Source organism: Oreochromis niloticus, linkage group LG23 (genome assembly GCF_001858045.2).
Source record: "Oreochromis niloticus isolate F11D_XX linkage group LG23, O_niloticus_UMD_NMBU, whole genome shotgun sequence".
Classification (NCBI taxonomy): domain Eukaryota; kingdom Metazoa; phylum Chordata; class Actinopteri; order Cichliformes; family Cichlidae; genus Oreochromis; species Oreochromis niloticus.
Window position 1 is genome coordinate 31,416,747 of NC_031986.2, and position 12,142 is coordinate 31,428,888.

The 12,142-nt window shown below is 39.0% G+C and overlaps 1 protein-coding gene across 3 annotated transcripts in view; it reads left to right on the top strand.

Annotated features, from left to right (window-relative positions):
- Window positions 1-12,142, top strand: part of tgfbr3 (transforming growth factor, beta receptor III) — a 72,961-nt gene that overhangs the window by 18,473 nt on the left and 42,346 nt on the right. For all 3 annotated transcript variants that reach the window (XM_005451164.4, XM_019351774.2, XM_005451165.4), the window contains exon 3: window positions 9,630-9,817. In XM_005451164.4, coding sequence (XP_005451221.1) covers window positions 9,630-9,817 — 188 coding nt within the window. The remainder of the gene's footprint in view (window positions 1-9,629; window positions 9,818-12,142) is intronic.

Below are 12,142 nucleotides of genomic sequence, written 5' to 3' on the forward strand. Positions count from 1 at the left end.
CTGTACCCAAGTGGTTGGCTCAGTGCCATGCTGTGGAAAGCGGCAAAGTGCATTCTGTGGAAACAGGGGCGTATATTTCTTTGAATGGTAGAAGAGGGCTGTGACGTCAGATGCACCACTCACAAGGGTAGTTTTCTAATTGTAAAAATACATATACATGTTTCACGATCTTGACCGTGTCAGGGCTGACTGAACGGACCCAAGCACAGACGGAAAGATTGAAATGAACAGTCTTTTATTTACAAACACCAAGTGAACTATATACAAAGATCAGTGGCCTGGGGATCCAAGGGAAGGAAAGGGTCTCTTCACTCGCTCGGTGCTCCACACTCCACACACGCACACTCGCCCCGCTCTCGTACTCCAACACGCTCCACGCAAAAACTCGCCACACTGCTCAGTCAAACACTCACGCTCGGGAATTCAGGCTCAAGGGACGGGCCCAGGGAAATCTATTTACAAACAGAAAGTCAAAGCCGGGCTGACACTAACGTGAGTCTGTACAACAGTCCAGTGACAAGAAGCTCTGAGCCACCACCTCAGTAGTGCCCACGAAACTGCCTCAGGTGTGTAATTGCCTGCAGGTGTGTGGCCAAATGCAGGAGCTTTTGGTGAGCTCCGCCTAGGCAGGGAGGAGCCAGGAGAGGTAGAGAGAGCGAGAGCGAAACAAAAACAATAACACATGTAGCCTTAATGAGTCAGCCGGACAGCCACAGGGACTGTGACAGAAGAAGTTTGTCTACATGAATAAATTGGTCATTAAAGGAGCAAACATCATTAGCAACCTGCCTTTTTTAGCTTAGGGTTGTTTGGATAAACAAAGACATTTGAAATCATCATCCTGGACATTAGAATCACCAGACACGCCACAATATGATATTATCACGACATTATACACACTCACGAAACAATATTATTTAGATTTTTAGCATTTTCCAATGTGCTGAGTATTGCAATAACATATATTGCAATTTATCATTGTTTTCACCTGCAAATTATTCTTTAAGAGTTCAGCTCTGTCAGTATCTATTTTACAGAATAAGACCAAGTCTTACTTTAATTGTTTGTTTGCTGAAAAATGAGATTATCAAGCATACTAAAACAGTCTCTAAAGCCTTCCATAAATGTTACCATACAACAGTCAGGTATCAATCTGCAATTTGATTGAGGTCATGTTGGCAATTAAATTCAATGTGTTTCCGATAATACAGCAATTAACTGCGATGAATCATCGAACATCACATATCTGTTGACGTCTACGTAGACAAAAATTCAAATTTAACAGGAATTCACATTTAACCATTACATTTTTGCTCACCAACTGGCGTGCTTTATAGGACTATAAACTAGCATACGACTAGCTGGCAGCCAGTTGAGTTAAGTGCCCTCAAGTATGCTCATTAACAAACACTTACTCAGACTGATGGGAACATGTTGGGAATCTGTCTGCATTTATAAGTTAGCACTTATTTGCAAACCTTTGAAAATCTCTCTGAAAGTTACAGCAGTCAGTCTAAGTCTACTGTTTGCAGAAAGGTTGCTTCCTATCTGGTGACCTGTGCAATCACCGTGCTATCAAATGTAGTCATGATTGCAACACTGTCATGCTCTGGGTAACTAAGTAGTCACTACAAGTTACAATAGGTTGCATAATGTGAAAAAATTCAGTACAATGCCCAGACAGCCTCTATGGTATACATGTTTGCTATACATGTATGTTATCTCAAGATGGCATTGTAAGAAATTAGTCCTCTTGTTCATAGTATTCCCAGAGTAGTTTATTTAAAAACAAACTTTGGATTTTTCTGAATCATATGAAATTTTATAGATGAAATAAATGTGTTGCAACCAGATTTAGATCTGATAGTGATAACATTATGTGAATTCTGCACTTATATATTTTTTACCATATGTTTCTATGCATTTTATTACTGGAAAAAATAAAGATATGTGTGATACACACATCTACTATATTTGTTTATAGTAAAAAAAACAGAAGAATTTAGAGCATTACAACATAATTACAGCATTGTTTCTGCCTCCAGGCCATTTTATTTTATTATTTCTTCTAAATTCTTGCAATTCCACTCCAATTGCCCTGGTGTTTTTGTAGTTATTTTAAGCATGAGGCTGGTTCTATTAATTGAAAGTAACAGGCCAGATTTTAGAACTGCAAAGCAACCAGTATTCTGCACAATGTCAAGTTATATAGAGACTGGTTTTCTTCACTTAAAATTTTTTTTGAGGAAGCTTGTAGTCAGGGAATATATAAAAACAAGAGCAGGATTTTTAATCGCCTTCAACGTTATCACATAATAGTCTGGAAGAATAATCTGCTGAATTGGAACAAAATATCTGAAAGAGATATTAGTGTATAACAAATGAGGTCCAAAAGTAGCCTGCCAAGGACTGTGAAAAGTGTCTAGTGACATCACTGCTTGGACCTCACATTGTTTAAATATATCAAAAGTGAGTATTTGCACAGTCTCTCCCTTCTTAATATGGATTTATATGCTCACTTCCTATCTGAGCTCTAATACTATCACAGTGACGCTTAGACAGTGAAGAAAAATAAAAGAATATAATTAATATCTTTTTATAGAAAATAAATTTTTCCTGCACATGGTCTTGTCATACTATATCCAATGTTTCTGTTAGACTCAGTGTCTGTATATTTGACACTAATCCTCAAAAAGGCATAACTGAAGAAATAAACATTTAACCAGGGGGTGGTAAGGAGAAAAGGTAGCGGGTTAAAGTGCGTGTCAGTCATTGGTGCTACTCTTTCATGTTTATGTGCTTTTCTCATATAGAATCAGTCACTCTGCAGGAAGCCCTGGTCGTGAACTGTGCAAATACTGATCACCATATTGTGCTAATTTTCAGCTCGATGTTTTTAGTCTGGGACTCCACAGCCTTGCTTTGCATATTTCAGTGTTAAAATTGACTGATATTGTTATAGTGCAGGCCTCACTGATCACTGAACTTTCATTATAATTCAGCTAAAAACCAGATAAACTAATAGATAAATAAATACATTTTGAGGTGGCGATGGAGGGGAAACTCGGTAGTTTGCATTGTAGCTGAAACATACTTAGTCCATCAACAAACTTACAGGCGAGAGACTTAAACAGAAGCTACGGCGTCCCCAACAGTCTAACTTGGTGAAACCTTTTTCTTGGTCTAGATGCACTACGTGTTGTTGACTACTCTCTATCTGCCATCATGACACAAGATAAACTCTTTAAACAATGTTTCTACTTTCAACGAGAAAAGTTTATCTGACCATTTCTGCCAAGCTCAGCTTCTTTTTTCTGCAATTTATATTTTCCGGCTTTATTCCTGGCCAGAACCAGAACAAGAAGTTTTGAAAAAGGCAAATTTTAGATGCAGTTTGCTCAAACATATGCTACAGTGACATAGTTCAGCATTACATTGCCAGATACTAAATTATCTGTTCACAATCTTTTATAAACACCGACTCTGTCATGGTAAATCGTAAGAGGAGCATCGAGATAGTATTTAACTAAGTATTTTAAACAAATCCACGTCACGAGAGCTTCCTGTGTGTGCCCACGTAGAGTAAACGGGAACAAACGTGGCGGTGAAAGTTGCCATGTGTCTTTGGCTGTGTAGAACTTCTCACTTTCAGAATGAAACCACAAAATCTTTTTATACCATTACATGTGGTTTTGACGCCTTGACATTTGCAGTAGTTGCCGGTGCTGATGCATAATACTTTATAATCAGCTTGTAAGCTGCCTGCGAAGAAGTTTCTGATGAATAATAATCTTTAGATTAATTGTGGCTCTCCATAGATTTCCATGTTGATCAGCAGGACTCTGAACAGCAGCCCAAAACATCCATCTGCTGATAAACCCTATTGTCTAAATAAAGTCTGATCTATTCCTGAGCCCTTGTTCGTTTGCTTTAGGTATGCCAGCTGTCAAACCCTCCCCCTGAGCCCTGTTACGACAGAGGACTATCTGCTAATGCAGTGTTGTAGATGAGTGAACCACAGAGCAGAACACCGTGTTGGGAGGTCAGTGGGTGGTTAGGTGTGTAGTTCAGACTGCAGGTGCACTAAATGGTTTTCTTTTTTTCTCTTTCGGTTTCAGATCTTTCGTCTGTTAACACATTGTCAGAAATACAAGGGTGCAAAGGTGAAAGATATTAACCATTTAAACTAATTTAATAAACACTTTTTAAAGATCTTAATCCTGTAACTTTGTACACAAAGAAATTTGAATTCAAATCATAGTTGTTGTTTTTTTTAATGAATTTAGGTTGTGATCCGACATGGGAAGGATTAGGTTGATGATGAGGTGTTGATGAAGACTTAGCTGTCTTGTCATTGTAGCTGTTGGTTCTTAAATTTCATTTGTTGCAGGTGTTTTTTTCAGAGAGAGGCCTGTGAGAACTAGACTTTGATTTGAATGATATTGCAACAAAGAATTGTCAGGATTCACAGTGAATAGTTACTACTCTTTTCTTATGTAGTTTGCGAGATCAATTTGACATGGCTGACTGGAGTGAGATTGAGTTACAGAATAATGGAGGGCTGTGCCTTTTGCAGTATGTCTGAGATTTTGTAGTGTTTAAAAATTTTGGAGATGGGTTAAGGATGTATTCTGCAGAGTGTCTGGTGGACTTGCTTTTCAGACCGAGTGAACAACGGCTTCTCTCATTTCTGTGCTGTGGGTGTTTTGCCTGACCAGCTAAAGTCACTGGTAGCAGCTGGACAGGACACACTCTGCTGTCCACCAAAGACTGGGGGAAAAAGAAAGGTGGATGGAGAGAAGGGGAGACAGATGCGGGGGAGAAAGGCAGACAGGAAAGGTGACAGCAGACACCACGCTGTGGCAGGGCCAACAGATGCTCGTTTTATTTCCTGTATAACTTTTGATGACAACTATGCTTGTATGCTGATGGTAATGACATATGTGATACGGTTTGTTTCAGTTTGATCAAACAGTGCACTCTCTATTTGTGTGACACTGTTAGATCAGTGTCACCTAAACTAGTTCATATTCGTTAAAAGACATGGGACTTGTTCCACAAGAGGTGTTACAGTTTAGAAGTTACGATGCCATGATGAACTCATGATGTTGCACAGAAAAAGAGGCTAATTCAATATTCATGCAGTTTTAATATGAAAACTGTCCCATGGGACAAATTATGAACATTTTTCAGGGCTAAAATAGGTTGTGGTGAAAGGGGAGAGGTGCCAGAAAAATGGGTGGAGCTTATCCTCTGACAAAACACACATTTAATGTATTTGATTCACAAATACCTTTATTACTAGTTCACTTGGTTTGAAGTGTATAATTCATCGTGTTTATGTGCGATCGTGTCTGGTCCTTTGCTGTTCACACTTTGGTTTTGCAGAGAATCTTTAGTTTTTGCAACACTATACAGCTAATTGTTTTTTATAGTTCATCACTCTGACCAGAACTGCGCTAACACAGGAAGCACGATGAATCCTGTAACCCACTTCTCTCATGGTGCCACACCTTTCCTTATATGAAATAAAATAAACCAATAACATGATAACGTCTTAGCTAAGCCTTGTCACTGCATAGATCTGCATAGATCGTTTTTTTTAATGAAACACACCAATACTTTACTGAACAAACACCCTTGTTTCTTAACTTTTTTTGTAAAACATTTGCCCATTTATCCAACAACAGATGGAATTTTTTTTCTTTATTACTTGCCATGTATTTTGGGGGTTTCGGTTTTCAGTTGACTCAATAATAACTCAATAATAAGTCTTCCTCTAAGTTTTAAATATTTTCTGTGGAAACTTAGTGTGATCATCCATGCATCCCTTGGGAGCATGACTATTTGCAGTATTTTTTCATTGTTGAAAACATTAGTTGTCGATATACTTTGTCATGAGAACACTTTGCCTATGATAATTGGCCAGAGACATCATCATCTTCTGGGAATAATAAATATCACTGGCTATTTCCACACAGATCTGGTGACTTTTATTTGTTATTTTTTTGCTTAGGTTTTGTACAGATTTGCAACCGACTGGCTGATCTTGCTTTTTGTACAAAATCAAAACCAATGTCACAGTGAATGTCCTACTTTTCTATCCATGTGTTGCTCTTTTCTCCCATAAGTCTCTCTGTTCTGCTGTATTTTTAAACAATTAGAAAATCACATCATTGGCCAGCAGCTGTTGTAATCTTTTGGCAGTCTCCCAGAAAGACGTGTGTTTTTCTTTGTTTGTCTGGCAGTTGTTTGTTATTCTCCATGTGTGAGGGGAAAAAGTGAGTTGAAGTGCCCTCGGACGTGTTTGTGGGAGTGAGGCGTGCTGACATGGTTGGGGAGGGAATAGGCTTCGGCCCGTTGGGAGGAAAAGGGAGGGGGGTTAGGCGGGGGTTGACATACTGATGCACCACAGGTTTTTGCCATTAGGTCTGGTGGTTTTATCGCAATAGCAAGACCTTGCCGTATTTTAATATATGTATCCTTTCAGTAAGAGTTAAAGATAATCTTTTTGGGTTTGTAGTAAATTCACGAGAAACAAGAGCATAGGAGCATAAAGTCCAGGCTGAGGCTGTCTGTGAAGAGTTTGGGATTTGTCTCTTGAGAAAAACATGGTAATAATAAATCCTCTGATGTTTTCCTCACAACAAGGAGAGGGAAACTATGCCATACATGATCTCTGGCTTTATGCTGATCCAACATAGGCTTATTTGGCGGCACGGAAAGAGAAAACAATAGCTATGTGTTCTGAGCAACAAAAAAACCCCAAAACCCTTTCCCCCTAGCTGTACCCCACTGCTGAGGCACTGTGTTTTTGGAGTCAGTTGGAGAGTTTAACATTGTTATCAAACTGTCTTTCACTTAGACTTTAATTATTTCCAAATGTTCCATCTGATTGCTGTTGGCAGCCTTTGCGTGCTTAGTGTGATGTGTTTGAAATGTGAGCAGGCCTTGGCTGGCACAAGCCTGTGAGGTCTGACCCCAAGAAAAAAAAAACTTGGCCAAACTCTTTCTCATAGTGTACTTGACCTTCTAATGTAAAAGTGCTGTTTGTTACCTCACTCGGAGCAACTTCTCTTGTACCACCCCGAGTCCCATTTGAGGTTTGTGCATCTGCAAACTGCACCCTCATTGTTTTTAAGTGGGTCATACTCACTTAAAACGTAAAGGAAATTTACAGCATAGGAAATTGTCAGGCTGCGGTTAGGTTAGTTAACCACCACAAAGGTTGTGGCCTATGAATAGAAGTTGCATATCATGCAAGAGTGTGAATGCTAAGTGCAGTCATGTGAATCTAAACGAACCATTGTGCTGGTCAAGGAATTGCAGTATTAATGGATGATAGAAATGTTCATTATAGCTGACTGTGCAGGAGAGAAACCATAGCCAGACTGACTGAAATCCGAACATCTTCTGGAAAGTAAAAGAGATATGTGTACATCCAGTTCCCCCATTGACAAAAACATATTAATATGAACATTTAATTACTGAGAGTTGACAGTTGTATGACATGCTTTAAAAATGATGAGGAAACCAAGATCAAAATCCTTATATAAATGTCTTTAATATTGTATACTGGGACAAAAGGAGGTACCCTAAAAGTAAATAATGATAAACAATAATAAACACAGTTTTATATTTGGTAGTTATTTGAAACAAACAAACAAATAACTGTGCATTAAAATCCACTGCTTCTCTCGTGAGTCTCTTGTCCTGTCACTGAACTTCAAATTCATTTTGTTGGACTGCAGCTGGCGACAGTAGTCCATGTCCTTCTTTGCAGCCTCATAGCTTCACTTGGCCCTGGTTGACAATGGCCCTCCAACTCAAAGTCAGTCCCCACAGCAGAACAAGGACTACTGATATCAGCTGCAGGCAGTGGAATTTAAGGGACAAGGCGTTCTCTAGAGCAGTACTGGTTACCACCAGGTGAACTTTAAAATAAAAAGTGAGCGCGTTGTCCGTTCGTGGATGGTGTTGTTCTCTCAGACAGATGAAACAAAATAAAAGAACAGACTAAAAGAATAAAGGACTCCAAAGACACTTGGCCAGCCTAGGTAAAGTCTATGTGTGGGAACAACTTGGGCAATAAGCAAATGGACTAAGGTGGTGACTATGTTCTGTGAATCCCACAGAAGGCCTAAATCTTTCAGCCAGTCAGTAAATGCACGACCTTCTAGCAGTCCATAAGGAGCCCAGTCAGCTGGGGGCCTTATTTGTTGGATTTGGATGGCTTCACTGTGTCTGCATGGGTTTTCTGCTACAGTCTGAAGACATGCAGATTTGGTTTACTGGCAACCTTAAATTGCCCACTATGTGAACATGAGCATGAACGGTTCTTTCTCTACATCTGTATCTGATCCAATGTCAGTTAGCATTGGCTCAAACCACACTGTGGGCATCAGGTTAAGAAGGTATCAACTACAAGGGATGGTTCGCAGTAAATAAGACCTCCGATTTTAAGAATAGAAAGATTTCAGATTTTTGAATTGTCTCCATGATAGGTAAAACCTACTGTCTGACCTAAACAACAATTACCTTATGCAGTTTTTTTACACCACAAGTGTTCTCCAGATGTTTTGATTGTTCAGGAAATTGCTCTATTCTTGCTGACATATGCAAAGTTGTAAAGTATGAACTAAATCATTACTGTAGACCTTTGCTCAGACTCTAAAAGATGTGGACTGCGAACCCTGGTTCTTGTTGAATGTTAAATGTAACCATTGCAGGAAATCAGTGAAGTTACTTTGGGGCATTTATATTTAGAATACTGTGGGATGGTGATGCTTTTGTGTTTCATGTTACTCAGCATACATATAGTTAGAGTGAGTGACATGGCACCATTTAGAGGAAAAACCTAGATTGTAGGAAAATCAGAAAACAAATGTATCCAGTCATTCTACTGACATGTAGTTTTGGTTTTTTTTTTAGCATTTCATGATTGTTAAAAAGTTTCACCTCATTAAATCCAATTTTAGCGTTAAAAAAAGTCTAGCTAAACCAGTGGATGAGAGGTTAGAGTACTAAGTTATGCGCTCACACTAAAAAGGTTAGTAAGGTCTAATAAACAGACATATCTGACAATAAATGCTCAGTAACAGACTAATAATATAGAAGCATTTTACTAACAAAAAAACTGGAGCACAGACGTCTTACATATTATTGGCCAGATTATCCTGTCAGATATTCTCCAAGAGGCACCAACAGCACAAACAGATGAAATGTATTGTTCTGTGAGGACAAGGTGGCAACTACAGCTGCCTGTGTCAAGATTAAAAAACAAAAACTTCATTTTAGTTAGTTAAAGTGAATGAATTATTTTTAAAAAAGCTTCCTGTGCAGTTATGAAGGAGACATTTAAATATAGAGAGGTAAAATGCTTTTGTAATAGGCTATAAATAGGATTTTTCTGCTGTTAAGGTGTGCTTTTTAACATACAAGTCTATGGGGTATGGCCTGCTCAAGTGGCCACTTGAGGGACTGCAGCTTTTGTCACTCGTGGGTTACTTTCCCTTTTAAGCCCCCAAGAATGTTGCTTGGATTTAAATTGACAGCAATATATGAGGCTATAAATCATACACGTGTTATTTTTTATTTTTATTGCAAGAATCATTGTTTCTCTGCTGCAGGACCGCTGTTTCGCAGCCCATGTGAGCTGCTGCCAGTGGGGACGGGACACCCAGTGCAAGCCATGCTGAAGAGCTTCACTATCCTGTCAGGGTGTGCAAGCAGGGGCACCACCGGCTTGCCTGAGGAGGTCCACATCATCAACCTGAGAGGACATGCTCATGAGGGACCAGACAACTCTTCAGCAAAAGTGAGTCATCCTTAGTCAAAGAACCTGAAACTTAAATTATCTTAAGTTAACCTAAACATGCTTTAATGTTGATCAAAATTTAGTATGCAGAGAAACTATATTCATAGATTTATTTATATTAATTTTTCAATTTAACAAGAAATTCAAATTAGAATTGACTTGCCATAAGCTGGATGAAGATTGTAAGACCTGCTGTGGTAATATTTCCACTGCCCTAGTTTTCTCAGTTCTGATAATGGCTGCCAGTTATTTTCCATTTTACTTCAAGGAGACTTCTTGGCAAAAGTGAACGCCTTTTGTATTTATTGATTCCACCCATTTAAAAAAAAACAAAAAACAGTGTCAGACATTACGATCAGGTGAGCTTTCAAAGAAGTACCTTTTTAGCGTGAGTAATTAACACAGTGAGAAGTCATTTAAGCACCAGGTATTTTCTCACCATTTGCCTCATTTAAACTCATTTAAACTGTCAGCACATCTACCGATAGCGTTCCTGTATTTGATGTTAATTGTAAAACCGCTCCCTATCTTCGGGTGTTAAACGGCACATCTCGTGGCTGGAGTCCTAATCATCAGCCATAGTTTGGAGATGAATCACAGGCCCACGTCCTTCAAAACCACTGTGTCTAGGTTTTAAACCTTCATCCCCCTCAGTTAGAGAAGTGTGAAAAGCAGCATGTATAGACTTGTCATTGCAGTTGTGTTGCTGATGTAAGCTTTAGTGTTGCCAAGGCCAAATGTACAGAAGCACAGTGTGTGTGGGTATGCTTCATCAGCACATAAATAAAGAAATGTTATTTGGGTGGCTGAGAGGGAAACATTTAAATAGCTGGGAAATGGAAACATATGCATATCTTGACACTTTATGTCTTATTATAGACGTTTTAGTCATCGCTGTCGATGGGCACTTCACAGTGGTTGTGAACCACTCACGAGACGAGAGCTACGTACATCACACACATGATAAAAGGAATGACTCGGCCAGTAACAAAGCTTAAACTGAACTAAAATAACTGAAGCCTCACCTTTAAGGAAAAATGTAACGTAATATGGCAGATTAAACCTAAAATGGTGCAATGTCTAAAGAATTTATGTTCCTTGATAGTAACTAGCAGAGTTTACATTGCGAGTCTTGAAGATAAACATTATTATCCAGTTGATAAATTACCGAGTCAGTATTTATGGAAAAAATGATGGACTTCAGTATTGCATGCGCACATGGCCTTCACAGTCAGAAACTACACTGGATCACTGTAATTGTAATAATTCGAACCCCAAAAAGGGACTACCAGGGATTACCATAAGTGTGATGCAAATTGTAGCTGCTCGTATTTATGAATTTCTGTGGAATCATTCAGTAGATTTTTTTGGATGCGTGTCCTGCAAAGTTTGAAGGCTTTGCTGTGTTTCATCTACTTCCCGATTTACTGTGTCAGGGTGGATTATGATTACATGCAGATAGATGTTGTAATCACACAGAACAAACTGAAATGGGTTTTGTCTTCACCTGCTGAAAGTTATGATTGTTGGCCTTAGCACATTCCTCACCTTTAGGTAATTCCCAGACCAACTGATTGGCGTTTTAATAGAGAGAGTGCAAGTCAAAGTATGCCTAGTATGGATTTAAGACTTAGATGACAAAGAGCGTTCCTGTTTTAAGCTTGAACAGACTTGTATGGAAAATCAAACAATCCTAACCATATTTTAGCTGCTGTGAAAGTTGCTCGCAACCCAAAAGACTGACTGTTTAAATCTTGTTGTCACTTGCTCTCAGGAGATCTTTCTGCACGTCGTCATCCACCAAATGATGACTCATAAATACAGTCAAACAGCAATGTCTGCTAGAACTAATTTAGCCCACTTTTGGTTTCCTTATTCGATATATATCCTTATTTGATATATATCCTTATTTTCAGCTGACTTTATTTATTCTAAGTTCAAGATCAGTGAGAAGTCCATCACTAAAGTTCACCAGTGTTGAATTTCTACGAGCTTAACTACAGTCCGATGAGCTCGGACGTGATATTTTTTCAGTTATTCTTTAAGTGGTGTACAAAAGTTGAATGTTATTCTAATTTGCTATATTTAAAACTACAGCTTTATAGCACAGTAAAGTACTTAGTTCCAGAGTCTGTGAAACACATCACTTTATCTAGCTTTCGGTCACCCATCACTTCCATGGTCAAGTGAGGACTAGCGCGGAGGAGGGACAAATCCAGCTGTCTGTTCCCCTGCCTACAGCCTTGGCCTACAGAAGGTCACGCCAGGTTTGGTTGAGATTAGGTGGCCCTACAGAAGCTCACTCTGTCACTGGAGGTTTCTGCT